Here is a 21,102-nt window from a genome sequence, read left to right on the forward strand (position 1 = left end):
CTTTCCTGTTTCAGGAGAGAGAGAGAGAGAGAGAGAGAGAGAGAGAGAGAGAGAGAGGGGGGGGAATGGTGAAGAGAAGAAAGGAAGTGAAGCAAGAGGAAGAATAAATTAGTGTGTGTGTGTGTGTGTGTGTGTGTGTGTGTATGAGAGAGAGAGAGAGAGAGGGAGAGAATGTGTGTGTGTGTGTGTGTGTGAGAGAGAGAGAGAGAGAGAGAGAGAGAGAGAATGTGTGTGTGTGTGTGTGTTGTGTGTGTTTGTGTGCGTGGGTTAGCTGGGTCTGTAGTTAGTGGGAGAGTCGGTGTGTTGGCGTGATTGGGTAGGGCAGACAATGGCGAGGTGAACACAAAGCAAACACAGCCGCAAGGGTAGGTGTGGCTCAGTTAGGGTAGGGTAGCATAGCATAGCATAGGATAGGATGGGTTAGGTTGGGTTAGGTTAGGATTGAATAAGGTACGATACGGTAGGTTAGGGCGGGGTAGGGTAGGTTAGGTTTGGACAGGATAAGGTTTTGGTAGGATAGAGAAAGGTAAGGGGGAGTAGGATAGTAGAGGAAATAGGATAGGATACGATACGATGAGAGGTTAGGATTGGATAGTAAAGATCAGAGAGTGAGAGTGAGTGTGGGTGAGTGATCGAGGAGGGCAGACTACGGCAGGCCAACACAAAGCATACACATCCGCAAGGTTATTCTCACCCCGCCCTTCCCTCCACCGCCCTGCCCAGTCCCTTTTTGTCAGTGCCGCCCTAGAACGCGTCTGGGTTGGAGGTGCTGGCCAGGGCGGGGGTAAGACAGGGAAGGAAACAAGGGCGTAGGAGAATATGCCTTAAAAGCTCCAGGCTGGGGCAGGTCTGAAGCATGTCCGCCTGTTTATTTGTCTTCCTGTTTATGTTTGTCGGTATGTCTGTCAGTGTCTTTGTTTATTTATCTGTCTGTCTGTCTGTCTATCTATCTATCCATCACCAGACGCCGAAACCCCAAGTTGGTACAGGGTGGTCACGACGGGAGTACCTTTAAGCCTCTCTTTTACAACTCCTTCTTTAATCTTTTGTCTGGCAGTAGTTTTCCTGGGCAGAATAAACTACCTAGGCCATTTTTCCTACATGGGGCACACTCTTAAACACTAGAAGCCCTTTGTAAGCTAAATATAATCGTTTCTTGCAGGAATAATATAGCTGAAAATACACCCACGAAGGCAAGGGGTTCCTGAGATTATTTTTTCCCCTTTCGCTAAAACGGTCGTGCCTAAGCCGAGTATGTTCGTCAGGAGGTAGCAACAGTGGACTGAGAAAAACGCGTTATCGCGCTGAAAAGGTTAATAGGGGGAAGAGTCGATAAGGCGGGTCGTAATGGTAACAATAGCGTTGATAAGAGCGAATGATTACGATAACGATATGGTAATTGATGCAGATAGGAAGATAAAAACGTACTGACAAACGAGCAGAGTGAAAGACGGATAAATGTAGAGCAGATAACAGTGATAAGAAAGTGATGAGTGTTATGAATTGTTAGCTTGATAAGTGACTGACAAACAAGCAAGGAGAATGACGGATAGTAATAAAGGTAATAATAACAATAACGAAATGAAGATTGATAAAGATTGTTAGCTTGATAAGAGTGACTGATAAACAGGCAGAGAGAGACAGGAAGTATGTTGGTTACCGCCTTTATTTTTACCTCGATGTTTACCACTCTACCATCGAGAGGGGGTAGGGAGGAATGGGGTGGTGGTGGGGAGAAAGGGTGGAAGAACGGAATGGTGATGCTGGTGATGGGGAGAGAAGGTGGGAGGACGGAATAGTAGTGATAGTGCGGAGAGAATGTGGGAGGGCGAACGGAATAGTGATGGTGGTAGTGGTGGTGATGATGGTGGTGGTAGTGGTGGAGAGAGGGTGAGAGGGAGAACGGGATAGTGGTGGTTGTGGTGGTGATGGTGGTAGTGAGGTTGGCAAGGGCTGGGATTAGGAGTTACCCTAGACAGTACTTAACTCGTCTTGTTGCCTGGCACGTCCTCTCAGTAGTAGTAGTAGTAGTTGTTGTTGTTGTTATTGTTACTGTGGTGGTGTGGTGACTTTCTCGCTCGTGGTGGTGACATTAGCGCGTGTGGTGGTGGTGCGGTTGGCAAGGGTCTGGGTTGTGGTGGAGTTACCCTAGACAGTACACTACTACTCTTCTCCTGTGGCTTTGGCGGACTGCAAGGGGGACTCATCTAATTTGAATAAAAGGCTCCTGTCTCTACCAGGAATGAGAAAGGCGTCGTGGTGGTCAGAGGGTTACTCAAGACTTTCCAATTCTTCACTGCAGCTGAATAAAATCGTCTGGTAAAAAGAAAAGAGTCATTGCTAAGGAGTTCGTGGAGAGATTCTGACCCTCCACTACTTGGGGTCTATAAATCTGAATAAAATCGTCTGGTTGTAACAAGAAAAAGAAAATCGTCATTCTGAGGGGGTTATTGGAGTCTCTTTCCGGCCCTTCACTGCGAGGGGTTTGCTATGCTGAATAAAATCGTCTGGAAGTAGCAGGAGTAAGATAGGATTCCCCACGTTGAATTTATTGATGGAAAATACGCTTACTAACCTGTCACTATAGTACATCTCTCCTAAGCTGAATAATTTGTCTTAGAAGTAACATAAATAAAATAAGTGTAAGCTTTATTTTGTTGTATGGATGTGGAACCTTTTTTATGATTCTTACTTTTTATGTAGTGTGTCTGCGGCGAACACACAGACATACAACGCTTTATGGATTGGAGTTCTTGTTTTGTCTCGTAAAACAGACGCCGACACGCACGACTGTGTTTTGTATTACACACACGCACGGACGCACTTACACACGCACACACACACACACACACACACACACACACACACACACACACACACACACACACACACACACACACACACAGTGGGAATTAACACCTCAGACACGCAGGCAGTACCCACAAAATCACACATATAAGCCTAATACACCCAAGAAAAACCAAATTTTAACATAACAATTCCAGACTGAAAGAAAAAATGTTTATACGTTGGCATACACCCTGATACACGAGCAGACACATCCACACCCACACACGGCGAGCCAGCAACCCCTGAAGACACGCAGACGGTACTCTTACACACACACACACACACACACACACACACACACACACACACACAGTCCCTTCTAGACACGCACACAGTACCCATCTCCCCAAACACAGCCTCACATAAACTAAATAACCTAAGAATAGATGGGATAAATGTAAATAAAGAGACGACAACACGACCCTATCTCAGAGCCAAAACCCATCCATCCATCCATCCATCCATACATACATCCATCCATCCATCCATCCATACATCCATCCATCCATACATACATACATACATAGGTCTAGCCAACAGCACCTCTACACACGCAGACAGTACCACCAGACACGCGCCCCACCCCTCCCTGCTCATCCCCGGCCACCTTTCCTTCCACACCTGTCGCCTACCCTCCTCACTCTCTCTCTTGGCGAACCCTTACACCCCAGAAGTGCTAAGGGATTGATGTCTTGGTGTGGAAGATGCCTTTTGAGACGGAGAGACACTGGGTGATGTTTTTCTTGTTTTCTTTTTTTAAGCTGTGAAAATGAATATGCGGGAAATATTTAATACCAACGCGTCGCATCCACGCTGGATACCTCTCTTCCTCACTTTCACTTCACACACACACACACACACAATGGAACTGATGGGTTGACGTGAAAAATGTCTATGGGGACGGAGAAAAAGCAGTGAAATTTTACCCTTAACATATTAATACAGACAAGCCTCATCCTCGCTGTAAAATGACTGACTCTAAACTAATGAGGGAGCTAAGGAATCGCTGTCTTGATATGGAACAAAAAACTCTATGAGAAGTTAATGAAAGTTGTAAATTTCAGTGAGGGAGAAAATTATTGCCGTATCGCTTCCACCTCTGTCTCACTCACGACTGACTCTTACCCACCAGCAGTGTGCAGGAGATTTAGGTCTGATGAAGAAGAGGCCTATGGAGGACGGACAGGAATTAGCTTAAGGTGTATTTAAGGTGTATGCAGGTGTATTTAGTAGGGTGAACTGAGCTAGAGGGACTTAATATTAGTCTTGCCGTGAGTAGCGAGAAGTACCCTTGAATGTATCTGCTCTCATCTTAAACTGTGGGGCTTATCGGGGTGGTATAGGAAGCATCGTAACACCTCTTCCTTAGCTATTTATTTTGCGTATCTCAGCTGAATAGTCTCTTGTAGTTACGAGAGGATAGTGAGATATCATGCAGAATAAGTCGCCAAGGAAGAGGTATTATGAAACTCCCAGTCCACGCAGAAATAAACGTAGCCAAAATAAAAGTGTGAAGGAGAATGAGGGTGAGACGGGAAGCGGGTGATATATGTCCGTGGGAGGAGGTGTGAGGAATGTTCAGAATAAATCGCTAAGGAAGAGGTGTGACGAACTCTCCAAAGGCACTTCAATAACAGCAGAAAGAAAGAGTAAAAGTGGATTGGGGATGAACGGGATCACAAGCGGGTATTACGTGTCCGTGAGGGGAGGCATATGGAATGTTCTAAGACACCGAGAGAGTAGGAACGTGCAAAATAAATCGCTAGAGAAGAAGCGTCACGAATACGACCGTGTAAAGAAACGTAGAAAATGAGTAGAAAAAGGTAAAGGAGAATGAGGGAGGGAGGAGGTAACAAGCGAGTGATGTATGTCCGTGAGAGGAGGTATGCGGGTCCTCTCTCTCACCTCAGCAGCCTCCCCACCTCAGCCTCTTCACCTCCACTTAGCGCCAACTCCCTCCTACTCCTCCGTGCATAGAAAGTCGCCCCTCTTCAGTAGGAGTAAAAGAGGAAGTGTAAATGATTGGCTAGTGTGTTTGTCGTCATGGTATATACGGACTCTCTCTCTCTCTCTCTCACACACACACACACACACACACACACACACACACTCACAGCCATTACACCCAATCGACTTCCACGTACATCACCTTCCCCTTTCGTACTTGGTGAGCATGGAGAAGGGTTTTTATCTGGCCATCACTCTCCCCCCGAAGAGAAGGTCCGATCCTGCAACAGAACTGATATGATAAAAGATAACATAGGTACAGTGTTAATAGCGATAAGTTATATCTTGGGCTCCCTGCATATCTTTTTAGCTTATTTACATTGTCTGACGTTAGTAATGCGGTGTAGTGGTAGTAGTGGTGGTGGTAGTAATGGTGGTGGTGTTTGTGGTGGTAGTAATAGTAGTAGTAGTGGTGGTGGTGGTGGTGGTGGTGTTTGTGGTGGTATTAATAGTAGTAGTAGTGGTGGTGGTGGTAGTAGTAGTAGTATCAGTGGTGATGGTGATGGTGGTGGTAGTAATGGTAGGCTTAGTACTAGTGGTGGTGGTGGTCGTAATAGTAGAGTAGCAGTAGTAGTAGTAATAGTGATGGTGGTGGTGGTGGTAGTAGTAGTAATAGTAGTATTCCTTAATGAACCATCCATATACGCAGGTCCACGGTGGTTTTAGCGCATCAGAGATAAGGACTCAATATAGGACTACTAAAGGTTCAGGGAATGTGTGCGTTCGATACGGCGCCTAATATGTGGTTCTGAGGGACGATAGTGTTATCAGCGGGGGGAGACTAACATGGGGTGTAAGGTGGGGTGTTCTTGGGGTGTAAGGTGGGATGTTACTTGGGGTGTCTCAGAGCCGACCCTTCCCACCCACCCACCCACGTAGCCAAGGGAGTCGTGTGAGGGTGTGGGGGTGGGTGTAGGATGTTAGGGTGTGGGGCTGTTGGGGTGTGGGGGTAGGTGTAGGAGTGTTAGGGTGTGGAACTTACAGGGTTTGAGAGTTAGGGTGATTGGGTGTTGGGGTGTGGATCTAGTGGGGTGTGAAGGTGATTGGGTGTTCGTGTTAAAAGTGTGAGAGGGTTCAGGTGTTGTGAGGGTAATTATGTGGAAATAGTAGGGTCTGAGAGTGTTTGGATGATAGGGTGTTATGGTGTGAGAGGGCCAAGGTGTTGTGAGGGTGATAGGGTGTGTGTGAGATGGTTAAGGTGTTATGGGGATGTTAGAATGTGAGGGTAATGGGGGGTGAAGGTATTAGGATGAGAGGGTGTTAGGGTGTTAAGGTGTGAGAGGATTGAGAGGGTAATGGGGGTGAAGGTGTTAGGATGAGAGGGTGTTAAGATGTTAAGGTCGATTAAGAGGGTAATGGGGGGTGAAGGTGTTAGGATGAGAGGGTGTTAGGGTGTTCAGGTGTGAGAGGATTAAGGTGTTGGGGTGTGGGTGTATTAGAGGATAAAGGTGTTACGGTGATAGGGTGTTAGGGTGTGAGAAGATGGAGTTGTTAGGGGTCTCGAATTTGTCTTCTATCAATTTCCTCAAGAAGGGACAAAAAGTGCAACCTTTCAGCCTTGGGTTCCTTTTTTGTAAGAGAAAAGTCGCCCCTATTCAACCAACAAGAAATAAAAAATAAATAAAAACAGGATGTCAGGGTGTGCTGTGGCTTTGGAAATCTCGTAATATATCTTCCTTAGCAATAAAGCGTGCGTATTTTACACCTCAGTTTAAATAACGTTCAGGAGAATGTGAAGATGTTACGTGAAGAATAAGTCGCTTAGGAAGAGGTTTTACGGAGCCCTATACCATCGGGAGTACTGCCATATAACACGCAGTAAATTGTTAAGGTTCAGTAAGTAAAATAAATCGCTACGGAAAAGGATACAACGAAGTCTACCGTGTCATCGAGAATACAGATGACACTCAAGAACGGTAAAGCGTAATGTGCAAAAATAAATCGCTAAGGAAGAGAAGCTACGACTGTGCCATCAAGAATACGACTCTACCCATCCATCCCGCCAGCCAACCAACAAGTGAGCGGTGTGGGGGACGCTGTGGTTAGCTCAGTGTTAGTGGTGGAGGCCTGGCAAGTGGTACGCCCTCCCCTTAGTCTGGTGCTTCTCTCGCCTGCCACTAGAGGGACACTGATAAATTGCGATAGAGAGGCGAAACAGTGGGGAATACAGGGAAACTCAGGGATGTAGACAGACGAGAGAGTTGAGATGTGAAATACTTGGATTGTGCAATATCTGGACATCTCCCTTATGATGACAAACTGGTGAAAGCCTAGGGGAATAGATGGGAAAAGTAGGAAAAATGCGATAACTAGATAAATCCTCCATTGCATTTTCAATTACGATAAAGCTGAATAGTGGAATATAGACGAAAAATACAGTACAGACGGAAATATATTGAAAAACAGAAATATAGACCAACGTGAAAATATATATCAACCTCCCTGTTGCTAGAGAGGCATAGATAAGTTTGGAAAAAAGAGAGGCAAAGGGAAAAAAGTAAAACGAAGAAAATTAGTCCCCAGTTATTTTAGTAAAGGGGAATGGAGAGGAGAAAGGGATGATAATTATACCCAGTCATCACACTTGCTGCTGTTATGATTGTACAGCAAATTAGTGATGTGGAAATTAATACCAAGTCATCATTTTTGTTTTTGTGATGATTATGCAGCAAGTTAGCGATGGGGAACGTGACTGCACTCAGCAACACAGCAACTCAGCAATTATGGTGCAATTTAAGGCAAACAGTCCTTCATGGTTAATTCTCGTGCATTACCTCACTCCTTTGTTGTGATGCATGTGGGCTCCGGGAAGCAAGTCACCAGCAGAGCAAACAAACCTTATATTGAGAGACTTATGTGTTATATTGGAGGAAAATCACTGTCACAACATACAGGCTTTATATATGAGTGTTTATATGCTCTGTGGTAAGCTAAGGAGCATAAGAGAGACAGACTTAACATTTAGAAGTCTTACGTGGTATGAGCAAGTCCCAGCACAGTATTTACGGCTGAAATCTTAAGTGTTGTGTGTTTGTGAAAAGCCTGAAACTCACTGAATGTTATGTTCTGTGGAAAGCTTGATAAGAGTATAGCAGACACAAGCACATTATACGCTTTAAGATTTGAACGTAATCAGTCTGTAATGTGTCTTTGGTAAACAAGGTGTACAGCAAACACAGACTTTACGTGTGAAAGTTTTGTTTGTTCCGTGGTGAGCAAGTCACGAGTACAAACATGAGGTGTACATCTGAACGTCTTCTGTTTTGTGTGTAGAGGAAGTCAAGGGCATAGCACACACAAACATTACATCTGAAAGTGCTATGTGTGTCGTGTTAAGTCTAGAGTCACCAGCCTAGCACACACACACACACACAAGCTTTACGTCTGAAAATGATACTTGTGTTGTGTTCTTTAAATCGTGAGAACCGTACGCAAGCTTTACATCTGCAAGTGATATGTTTGTTGGGGTAGAGTCAGGAGCCCAGCAGACCCCAGCTTTACGAGTGAAATATTATCTGGGTCACAAGGCTTCCTGGTTGATCCTATACAGTGCCTAAACCTCTCAGAAGCCCTGGCAAGTGTGGGGGAAAACAATGAAACATACTCTCTGGATTTTGGACGGCTTTATAGCACCTCTTGCTCAGTGACTTTGCTTATCACTCTTCGCATTCCTTTTCCGTGTTATTACGTATTGCACTCCAGCATCCTCGTCTGTATTATATTACGTATTACACTCCAACATCGTCATTTGTTATTTTGCGTATTACATTTCCACATCATCTATTTTTTACATTCTTTTTTGTCGGCATAGATTGTACAACGCCTTTACAACGTGAGCTGAAGGAAGTCGCCTGGAGGTAGAAAAAATATAAACTGTCAAGGAAGAAGTGCATAGGGAGCGTCCTAACCCAGCAAGAATACTGCAGTCCCTAGGCGAGGGAGAACATTTTTAAGACACAAGTGTTTGGGAACCTTAACCAGAATACAGAGAATAAACCGATAAGAGGTGCCAGGGAGCCTCCATACCCCACGAGAATACTTCACATAGTCACCAGTCTCGTAGGAAGAGGTGACAGGGAGCCTCCTTACCCCTCGAGAACAGGGGCACACACACTCAGAGATAGAGCCAGCCAGTCAGTGAGAGTGCAAGCGTGAGGCAGTAACCAGGATGTTCCGCCGAGGGATGACAGTGGCTGCCCTTATCGTGGGTGTGGGGGTCCAGGGCGCCCTTGGGGAGCACCACACCTACGGCAACGTCGCCCCCTACGTCCTCACCCTCGGCCTCGGCGCCCTCTATGTCATAGTGGCCTCGTACTTCTCGTCCCTGCGTCGTAAGAAGGAAAAAGAGAAAAATGGTGGAGCTGGTGACACTTCGACACCGTCCACTCCCACCCATGCCGCACAGACTCCTCTTGTGCCCAGGTCATATTCGGATAGTTCTCTCTCTGTCCCACAGCTTAGTTTTCGTCGTCATTTCCTTCTTATCGTGTTTCTTGTGTTTTCATTTTCGACTTTTTTTTTCCCCTGTTATCTTTTGCTCTTTATCTGTCTGCTATTAGTCATTCTCTCTCTCTCTCTCTCTCTCTCTCTCTCTCTCTCTCTCTCTCTCACACACACACACACACACACACACAAACCCTTACATCCCTACTTATTCATCCTTTTTTTCGAATAAATGACAAGACCTTACAGTACGCCATTTGAAGATTGTGTGTGTGTGTGTGTGTGTGTGTGTGTGTGTGTGTGTTTATCCTGCAAGTTGGGTGTTTTCAAGGGAACACGGTGGCGTAACGATTGTGTCAACACCTCAGGATGTGGAATCTCTACCATGGTTGCCAGTTTAGCCCCTTTGTAGCTGTGTTTAGCGGGTTTTCTGTCTTTGCCACTGTCAGACGATTTTATTCAGCTTATGAGAGTGTTTTGGTGGGGAAGGGGTTGGTGGCAATATGGATCAGGTTAAAGTGAAGGTGATTGGAATGATAAGTGTATTAGAACATGTGTTGCCCATCTTAATTTGGCTAGTTCTTACTCTTCAGTCAAAAGTGAGTCTCTCTAGTACATAACTGTGGGAATATAGCATAAATAGACTATTATGTTGAAGACTAAGTTTCGTAGAGAGAGAGAGAGAGAGAGAGAGAGAGAGAGAGAGAGAGAGAGATTTTATCTTCGTCCTGTCGATTTGATAGCTGTAGTATAGCGAATAAAGATGCAAGTTTCAGTCTTTCTGACGCTAAATTTAAATTTTTCATTACCACATAGTGGCAGTTGTTCTCGCCCTCTTAAATACGTTGGACGATATGAGTAGTTTTAGCGCAGTTCTTAGAGCAACATCTTACAGGCTTTGAGTGCAAGCTGACAGTGCTTCACTGCTTTGTGTCATGATGTCAGAGAACTGTCAACATTTAAGGAAAAGAGGATGACTAAGAGTGTTCAGAGATTTTATCAGAGGTTTTTATTTTTATCGCAGTAACACGGTCTTTGGGTTTGGTTTGCGAATATTGTGAAGGTTTGAAGAGTAGGATGTCTTTATAGGGAAGAGGTTAATGGTTGTTTACGATAGCATCTCAAGGTCGTGGAAATTCCGTAAACAGTTCGCTTAAACATGACAACGAAATGGAGAGTTTATTATTTTTATTTAGCTTGTATTGTTTAGGGATTTTTTTTTTTTTATTGTTCATTGATGTATGCGATAATTCTTTCCGGTCGTGTATTATCGAGAGTATGTGTGCCATCACGCAACAGGGTTTTTTTTTTAGATGCGGGCGCTTCTCTTGGAAGAGCCTAGCCTAGCCCAGTCAGTCAGTCACCCCCTGATGATTTTCGTTGCAAGGTGCTTCACTCTAGCGATGCCCCATATGGTACATCATTATAGCAAAGCCCTATATGGTACTTCACTTTAGGGACACCCCATATATTCTCACATTTATCTGGTGCAGTACTTATCTGTCTATCTATCTATTGCCAGACGCCTCAATCCCATTCGGGGTGGCCACAAACAAATCGCCTCCACGTCGCCCTGTCCCCCGCCATTTCACTGCCCCGCTCCCAATGCACCCCCCCCCCTCTCACATATACCTCTCCACCCCATCCCTCCATCTCATCCTCGGCTTCCCCCCTCCACCTCACTCACATACACTCTCTTCTTCAGTCTTTCACCCTCCATCCTCTCCACATGGCCAAACCACCTCAGTGTATTCCTCCTAACGCTTCCTATCACATCCACATCCACACCACAACGCTCCTTTATATCCTTATTTGTCAGCCTGTCTCTCCATGTGACTCCACAGGCTCCTCTTAAATAACTCATTTCCACTGCTCTCACTCTTGACTTGTGTCCTTTCAGCAACGTCCAAGCTTCACTTCCATACGTTAGAGTTGGTATCACAATACTGTCATGTAGTAACTTTTTCACTTCCATGCTCACTTCCCTGCTTCTTATCACTGCTTTCAAGGAACCAGCAACCTTTCTTCCCTGCTGTACCCTTTCAAGCACTTCACCCTCCAAACCTCCATCCTTACTCATCACACTACCCAAGTACTTATATAATAGGAGACTTATTATAATATCGACATTTCACTTTTTTTTTGGGGGGGGGTCACACCATTGTCTTTAATTAGTTGGCAATTGGGTTAGGTTTATGTGAATTGCAAAATTTACAAAAGAAAAAAAAGTAGATTGTTTTTCTTACGAGCAGCAATCATATTTTGAAGACTGATGATCATGATCAGTTAGTGATTGTGTGGACCCATTTCATTGAGCATATAGTGTGGTGGGTTTGTGCTATTTCCTTTGTGATTCAGCCTCTCCTCATCCCTGAGGTAGGAATTAGACTTGGCATGATGGTGATGACTAAACAGATGACACATTTGCTCTAGGTATTACTGTGCCGTCAAGGTTCCATAGTTTGACTCATAGTGACCATGTTTACTGGCCATATTGTAAGAATATGTCATTTACAAACAGTTCCTATTTTTGTAGTAACTAAGTGACCTTGTATTAGTTAATGTTTTTGGTCATGAATCAAGGACTAGCATAACCAGGCAAAAAACTGAACATTGCATAGTATTAGTGATATTAAAAATTTTTATGGTAGTGTATGGTATAACAAAGATCTTAAATTTTAATGAACATGTTGTGGAGGTTGGTAAATTAAAAGAGCCAGTGTATTCCAAAAAGAACCTTGTTTGTAATGTTTGTAACCCTGACAATGTTGATGCTTGTAATTTTGCCCATATTGTTGTTACCAGCATTGGTATGTGGTAGATGAGGGTAAGTCACTTGATGCAGTGTTGCCTTCAGGTGACTACATTGAGTAACAAGTCAAATACTGCAGTTTCATGTAGCACAGGAAAACAATTTACAGTACTGTGTTGAGAGGTAACTATAACCAGATAATGCCTGTTAGTCAATTAGAGTAGGCATTAAACCAAATGAGACCCATAATGGTTTAACTCCGAGGGATGGTCAGGGCTTATTGCTCACATAATGCCATTCAGGGGTTAGTGAGGCTGGTCACCCTTGCCTTGATTATCGGGATTGAGTATCCTTGCCACAGGCCTTGACACTCCTGGTGGGGCAAAAATAAAAAATAAAAAAAATAAATAAAAAAAGATGATGGATGGATGGCTGTTGATGATCTGTAATGGAGTCTTGACCAAGTTTGATGTAGGTAAGTTTGATGAAGTTGCTGATGTTTGTCATTTTTGTCCACAGCCACAGTAAGCTGAGCAGCAGTGAGGAGGGAACACCCACCAAGGAACGAAAGGAACCCCTAGCCTCAGTCACACCAGAGTCTCCACAGAATAAGGTTAGAGAGGGTACCCATTCTCTGCATGTTTTTCACTAGTTCTGTATTGTTTTTCTTTCTTTCAGATTGTCAGTCTTACTTGAATTTCTATACCAGTCTCATGCTTTGTAATTTCATTCTTACTGTACCCAGTCTCAGCATGTTATTTTATCAGAGAGGCTGGTCCTGTGTTATTTTCTTTAAGATTTTTCAGATTGTTCCAGTTGTGCAGAAATATTCATATGAATCACATCTTTTATCTTCCTTGTGGCCTGTTTGATCTTAACTGCCATACTAGTGTTGCAAGGAGGGGTTGGTGGAAGTTCAGGGAGCTATTGCCTCTCCTAACATGGAGAGGATCCCTACGTGTTAAGGGATCTTTGTAAGCAGCATGTGTTAGGATTGTAATGCGGTATCATAGTGAGACTTGGGCAGTAAAGGAAGAGGATATTTGTAGGCTCAAACATGTAGAAATGACGTTGATTGGATGGATGTGAAGAGTTGAGAGGAGGAATGGGACTGAAATGTATTGTTTTTATGATGAGGGATTGATTGAGATGGTTTGGGCATGTTGAGGGGATGAAAGACAACACTTGGGTGCAGAATGTGAAAAGTGTGAGTGTCTACAGTTGGGTTGTCAGAGGCGAACCAAAGAAGACCTGGGATGAGGTCATAGAGTGTGACTTCAGGGATGAGAGACTGAATAGGGAGGCTGCCAGAGATCATGCAGTGTAGAGAGCAGCCATTAGGTGACTAAGGCAGGAGCATGCAAGCATGTAGGAGCAATTATAAACAAAACAGAATGAAACAGTCTGTCTTGATTTTTTTTTTTTTTTCCCCTCCTCCCATAACCAGGCAGACTAGATTATTTAGCTTGAGAGAGGCCCCTACTTGTGAAGTGGTTGAAAGTGGTCCTTCTTCCTTGTTCACAGCTTTTAATATCTGAATATGGTCTTTTCTTCTCCCTTATTCATGAACTGATCTTGATTTTACTTCACAGGCTATGCATTTCTTCCTTAATAATCTCATACCATACTGTATGTTACATTGTTTCCCATGTGCCTTGTGTTTGTTGCCACTGTGAAAGGTTTTTTCCTTTCAGGACTCTCAGCTTCTCATAATATCCAGTTTTTCATAAATGTGTTTCGTAACTTACCCATACTTTTCATGTTTCTTCTTGTACTGTACTGCACTTAATTTAGTTTTACCCATCATTTTCATGCCTCCAAAAATTACACTTTGGTGTTTTCTTATGGTTCATATTGTGTGGGTGACAGTATATTAACACTTATATAGATTCATACGACTGACTCTTTGCAAAATCATTTGGCATTAGTTGAAATGGAGTAGTAGAGTTGGTCTGACCATGAGAGGGTTAATGGAGAGATGACCAGTGACATAATTGATAAATAGGGTGGATTGTCGTGTGATATGTTGCCGTAGGTGGCTGCTTTTAGTTTATCTGTATTATCTGTTTTATTTGGCTGATGGTCATACTGTACGGTATTGGATGTGTGTATGTTTTAATGATTATAGCTTTACATCAGGTTGTCCTCGTTGCAAGTAGCTTTTTTATCTTCCCAAGTTCTCATTACTATCTATCTATCTATTGCCAGACGCCTCAATCCCGTTTGGCGTGGCCACAAACAAATCGCCTCCAAGTCGCCCTGTCCCCTGCCATTTCACTGCTCTGCTCCCAACTCACACCCCCCTCTCTCATATACCTCTCCACCCCATCCCTCCATCTCATCCTCGGCCTCTCATTACATTAGAGAAAAATTGCCTCTTCAAGTTCCATTGCTGCCTGTGAAGTTATTTGCTTGTTTCCCCCAATTTACAGTATCATGTAAAAAGTTGCGTTATTGTAGAACTCGTACCTAACTCATTCGTATAATGAGGACTGCCTTCATAATATTTTAAGTTTGGGAAGGGAACTGCATCTGTTGAAGTTAGTTTGCATGGTATTGTACTAGCTGCATGTAGTATTTTTCATTCTGTGAAGTTCATAATGATACCTTAGGAGAGTGCACTTGCCTTTGACGCAGCCTTAAGTTGACGAGAGAGCATGGTATTGTGCCCTATGTAGCTATGTGGTATTTTTCATTCTGTGAAGTTCATCATGATACCTTAAGAAAGTGCACTAGCCACTTACACAGCCTTAAGTTGACAAGAGAAGTACTGTATGTTTTATTTTCTTCTTGCTATATCCAAATATTTTTCTTCACACGAGGTTGACATCTTTAATTGGAGGGGTCAGATATAGCTGGAAGTGCTTCTAAAGCGTAAATAAAATCATCTGGTTGTAGCAAGAATAAAATTGAAAATACATCATCAGGGTGGAGGGGTTAACTGTATGGTGTAAATTTGATTTGGAACTATATTTAACCCTCTCAGTCCAAAGACGTCATTTATATACTTTATTGATAACTACCCAGATAATTTTTAATCTTGAGAGACTTTTCAAATTTCAGTTGTTAGATATAACCTTCATTAACCCCTTCATTACTGTGGTGCTCTCGTAAGCTGAATGTAATCTGAAAATAGCAAGAAAAGTATTTCAGAGGACTGAAGGAATTCCTTTGTGTCACTGTGTTGGCTGCACATGTGATGAGAAGGTTTTCTTTCCTAATAAATGCCTCTACAACCTGCTGAAAGAGGTTCTTTACTTACAGCATGACTCTCTCTTCTTTGTTGATTATCTGAGTGTGTTTAAAGCATTTATTATTTTATAAGCTTTTGCATAATACTACAGCATAACGTTAACCTACACTTACCTCCCTCAAACAGAGGACATTGTTTATATACTACTGAATTTTATTCCAGTGAATGCCAGATGACTTTGTTCTGGGTAGGAACCCCTGAAGCTAAAGGGGTCATTGATCATAGATAGGTACTTATGTCAGAAAAAGCAACACCATTTGTACACTCTGTGGTTAGTAATATGTTATTGTAGAATACACTTTTACCATTATGAATTTTTCATTATTTTAATAGCTTGTTAGCCCAGTTATGAGTGAAGTAATCAGGTACAGTACTGCCTTGCTTGAGAATGAATGTTTATTGTTTAGCATAGCTTTGGCTGTTTTAAAGTTTATTATTTTATAACATGGACACCACTGTCTAGTATGTTCTTTGGCATAGGAGGGAAGCTAAATAATGTGCTTTTGACAGTTTTCTGCTGTTACTTCTCTATAGTAGTACACTAATTTTATCAGTCTCCAACTCACATCTTACCATTGTTAGTACTCTACATGAGAACTGTAGTTTTTGCAATAGGCATGTATAGTACTGTGAAATTCTTGTTTGCTTGCACAGTTTAACTAAATAACCAATGCCTGCCATTCTTAGCACTTGAACTCATGATCCTAATTTTCCACAATTTCACAAAGTACCTTTTCTGTGCATCCATCGGTGTACATATGAGTATGTTCCAGAAGATTGTTTGGTATCGTTTTTGGCAACTAAAACCGGCCTTTTATTGTAGTTCATTATTGATCTAGCCTCTTCTCACATAGTCCAGGTCCATATGCAGTGGGGATGCAAAGGGCATGCGTGCATAAACACACAGCTGCTCCCCCACCAGCTCTCTCTTCCATGACTGTACACCCCTCCCTTTTGATTCCATTAGTCCTATGACACTTTTTCTGCTTTACTCATTCTTGGTACACTTTTGAGAGAGCATAGGTGGTGGCATCTGCAACAAAATTCATATACAGTAAAAAATATACAGAATACCAAACTGTGACACATGCCCTGTTTGTATGGTAGTAATACAAGGCTCTGCTACAGCCAGAACATGTGTTCTTTTGTTGTAATAAAATATGACATAGGCAGCTGTGTTCTCATAAGTGAGAAATCCATTGCACGAGTTGGAGAATATAGTATATCAACCCCACTTCCTTTTGGTGTTGGATATACTGGCATAAAATTACCACAGATCCCTACTCTTAAACCCCTCCCATGGAAAATTCTGCATATGAGTCTGTAATTTCAAGAGAAACTTTGTGTCCGTACTTAATTTTGTAGGTTTATAAGCACTTATACCTGGCTTGTGTTATGCAAATTTCCATAATAGAAAAACTATTTGGAATTCTTCTGTGTAGACAGTGATTCACAAAACGGAAGTGAAGTGAGAACTAGCCCCCCAGAACTAACAGTGTGTATAATAATGTGATTGCTTAATGAACACACCTGTAACTTGGGCAAGAACATTACAGAGATCCATACGAGTGTAATAGTAAATAGTAACAGTTGTCTTTGCATTCTGTCAAGTCATATACCTATCTTTGAAAGATTAATAAGTTATGAAAACCTTCACTGTAACAGGTTCATTAAAGTGTGTTCATAAAGCACGCTGGTGATCGAGTTATGAGTGTATAGTAACCTTTTGACTGCTCGGGGTGTGTTGGATCTAACTGTAGCCACAATAAATAGTGTAATAGTAAAAGTGAAGTGGCTGTTAAACTACTAAATGGTAAAGTAAACTATTCTGAATTTATTTTTTATTTTATTGTATTTTATTTATTTATTTTTTGTGTGTGTACTTCATAATTCCTGAACAAGGTTACTATACATTACCTTTTCTTGTGGTATTTAGCTAAGCTTCTTTTGTACAGTATTTCATTCTGGCAGCCAAGAGAGCCACCTCAGTTATGGAGTTAAATATAATCCATCTTCATTAACACCAGTAGTCTACAGTACCTCGATACTGGTTGGGGTGATTAGTCATATATAGTTGCTTGCTAGAGCCATATGTGAGCAATAAACCCCACCCATCCTTCTGATTTAAACACCCATGGTCCACTGTTGGTTGGACCACTTTAACCCCTCCACTTCAGGAACATACGAGTGGATAGTGGGTGCCTCCACTTGCCATATTTCTTGGTATAAAGAGAGCCAAAATAATTTCAGGTGATGTGGTCTTACATAATGACCCCTTTGTGGGCACTGTATTCTCAAAAGACTACTGGATTTTTTTCTTCTCCTTCACTTTAATTGGAATCAATGTTAATTGCATCACTGTTAGTTGATAATTGACAAGAGGGTAACAGAGGTCAGGTAGGCAGAGTTTCACAAGATGTAACCCGTGTATTCCATGTACTGTACTATACTGTATTCTTAAAATCTTCAAGCACAAGCATGGTTTTTCTAGTGTATTCCTCGAGAAGGAAAATTCTATGACAAACTCGGTCAGAGAGATGACGGGAGTTCAAGCATACAACCATAGCTCACACTTCAGGTTATGTATTTGTCTAGTTTAAAGTGTGTTTTCAGTAGATTAAGCTTGAAATAGCATACAGTTCTGAAATGAAAGACCACAGGTATCTCTAATCTCATCTTCTGTGCAGCATGAAGATTGCACAGTGAACTAGTAACTGTTGCCAAACCTTCACAGCACCCACACTTGCAGCTCATCATGATCATCATCATCATTTTGACCTCCTTTCCCATTTAAGGATGGGATGAGGTATCAGCAGTTATTGTAGGTAATGGATGGATTAAATATTTGCCCTTCCATACTGTATAACTGAAGAGCCATTCATCAACAGTATTGTACTTGTAATTTAGAATAAAATCTTCGGTGATTTCCTGTCACAAGCAAAGTAAAACTTCCTGCCCCCTCTCAGCCGGTGCCATCCACATCTTCCCCTGCGCGGCCCACATCCTCCCCTGCCCCGCCCCGGGAAGAGCGGTCAGCCCCTGAGGGCACCAGCAGCCCCACACCCCGTCCCACAGACACCTCTGAACGCAAGCTATCCTCTACCCGCCCAACCTCAGCCCCACCAGAGGGGTATATGACAGCAAGTGAGGTACGGATCATACCCAAGTCATCCATGTGCATCTACACTAGTTGCCAGAATTACCCCAAGCTAATCAGGATGACCATGAGCAGTAAAAGCTTCTCAAGTGTTGTCACAAATGCATCATTAAAAAAAAAAAAAAAAAAAAAAAAAAAAAAAAAAAAAAATAGTTTTTAAACAGGTTATGAATATTATTATAATATATGCAACATTTTCCTTTTTCATTGATTCATCAAATCTCTTGTACAGTGATACAAGTACAGTACTTTTTCCCAAAACTTGTAATTTACCATTTTTTAGAATGAAGTAAATATTAACCCCCTCAGTATGATGAAACCTTTGTTAAATTTTGCTTCTGCCAGATAATTTTATTCATTATAAGAAGAACCTCTGGCAGTCAAGGGGTCACTGAAGGGTACTGTCTAACCCCTCCTGCTAGGTCACTGCAGACCTGAATACAATATACTGTAATCATCTGGCAGTATCAGGGATAGAAAGGGATTCATCTCATTTAAAATAGAGTGTAGCAGACATCAGTTCATTGATATTAAGTTCTGACTGTACAGTGATTACCTGTAGAGAGACTGTTGGTATTGTGGTGACACATTACTGTACAAGCTACTATAGAATGAGAATGGACATCACAGCACAGCACTATTTAACATTACTGCATGGAACTGATAATTTATGAAATGTGCTGTATATGCACAAAAATACAATTGAGAATACTGAACTAGGATTTAAAAGCCAATTTTGACTTAGCTACATATGAATCTACAGTACTACCACAGTATTGTACTGGTTACAGTTTACAGTACAGAAAATAATGTTATTGCTTATTATCAATTTAAAAAGAAAATGAAAACTTGTATAGAGCAATATAGTGCACTTTCCTAAAAGAGTGGGAGGGGCTCTTTCAACATGGTTACCCCCTGAAGCCAGGTATTGCCATATTGTGTACATATTATACTCTGCTTCTTTTAGGTAAATGTATTGCAGGCTAATACTGTACAGTATTCAGTATTTTATCTTCAAGGCCATGAGAAATGTTTTACTTATTTAGATAAGTAACTGGTAGTAATTTATATAATTTGCTTGATACTAATACTGTACCTGGGTAATTTGGATTCTGTAAACTTTGATACAGTCATGAGTAAACCTACCGTAACTGGTGTACACACAGCATGTGCATTTTGTATACTTGAAGGAATATCTTAATTTAAGTTAAGGATAGGTAACTACTGTACTAGGTCTGCCAAAAAGCTAGCATCATTACTGTTTTATACTGATTATTAATAAGAATAACAGGCATTGGTGAATTACTATAAATGGTAATGGTAGCTTAAATATAATAGTCATTGCTAAAAAGCTATACCTGTACAGTATTGACTGTTATTTCTAATATGGTTTTAGAGAAAAGAATATCCAGTAAAAGTAGAAGCTTTACGCATCACAAAATTGCATCTAATATTTTTTTTTTCATTGATTCACATTTCTACAGCAAATTACCACATGTAACCAGTATTATGGTGGCTGAATACATGACTGCTTCCGTAACATACCTAACCTTCCAAATTACTAATACCAGGTGCAGAAACTGCTAAAACAGCAAGAGTTGAAGTTTGAGGAGAAATTGCTTCAGGTGGAGTTGGCAGCTGGTGAGAAGGAGAAGAAGCTACAACAAGCCATGAAGGATGAACAAAAGGAGCTGTCCACTCTGGGGAACTCTGTATCGGAGCTCACCCAGTCACGGGATGCCTTGCTCAAGATGGTCACACAATACAAGGGAATGTTGGCATCCCTCCTCGGTGAAAAGGAGAAGGAGAAGCAATCGTATGATGAAAAGATCAAGAACCTAGAGACTGAGAGAAACCAAGCACTTGAGGACTTGGCTAATGTGGAGGTTGCCTTCTCAGATGTTCACAGGTAAGGTGCTCCAAAAATCCTACACATACAGCCTTGTGCCAGATGCTGAAGAATTTCAAGTGAATAACCTCGTCATTTTGATGATATACTTTCTTTTTTCCCCCCCTGTCTTCAGATGATTGATGTAGAACTTGTAGGGTAAGATATAACCTGTATTAACCCTTCCAGTAATGTTGTGCTCTCTTAAGTTACATGTCATTGCCTGAAAATTGCAAGAATAAAATAAAAATGTGCATCATCAGATTGAAGGGGTTACAGTATTCTGAAATGTGAACTTCTTCATTGCGTACTAAATTCATCAGATATTAGTTTGATTGAAACTAGCGTTTATCTGATACTAATCTCATCAGTGCCTATGTTCAGACCTGTTCAGATGGGGTTTTTCTAATCACTGCTTTATGTCCCTCACATAATTTGTAACCAGTTTTTCCCACAAAGAGAAAAGTATCTCTGGGCTTCCATGGCCAGGTTATTATGCCTTGTTCTGTCTAGAATTTTCATATTTACTGTAGGCTACTGTTACTGCTGTCTCCAAATTTACTTTGCCTTTTCAGTAAATAGTTTTTTTTTTTTTCCATCTCACATAGTAGTGGAAAAATGTGTTAAGGTGATATATTAATATTATTACTATATAAGATAAATTTCTCAGAACATATTTGGAACAAAATCATCAAGATGAAATGTGCAGAAGTGTATAAGTGGTTACTGTTTTTACAAGGTCTGGGAGAGAG

General features: G+C 41.8%; 1 protein-coding gene across 2 annotated transcripts in view; it reads left to right on the top strand.

Moving 5' to 3' along the window:
* Positions 1 to 21,102, top strand: part of LOC145395065 (uncharacterized) — a 226,630-nt gene that overhangs the window by 200,769 nt on the left and 4,759 nt on the right. For both annotated transcript variants that reach the window (XM_080268826.1, XM_080268827.1), the window contains exons 8-10: positions 12,572 to 12,665; positions 18,272 to 18,454; positions 20,034 to 20,371. In XM_080268826.1, the coding sequence (XP_080124952.1) occupies positions 12,572 to 12,665; positions 18,272 to 18,454; positions 20,034 to 20,371 (615 nt within the window). The remainder of the gene's footprint in view (positions 1 to 12,571; positions 12,666 to 18,271; positions 18,455 to 20,033; positions 20,372 to 21,102) is intronic.

The sequence above is a fragment of the Coenobita brevimanus genome, chromosome 29 (assembly GCF_032717465.1).
Source record: "Coenobita brevimanus isolate Jiangsu-jjx chromosome 29, ASM3271746v2, whole genome shotgun sequence".
Classification (NCBI taxonomy): domain Eukaryota; kingdom Metazoa; phylum Arthropoda; class Malacostraca; order Decapoda; family Coenobitidae; genus Coenobita; species Coenobita brevimanus.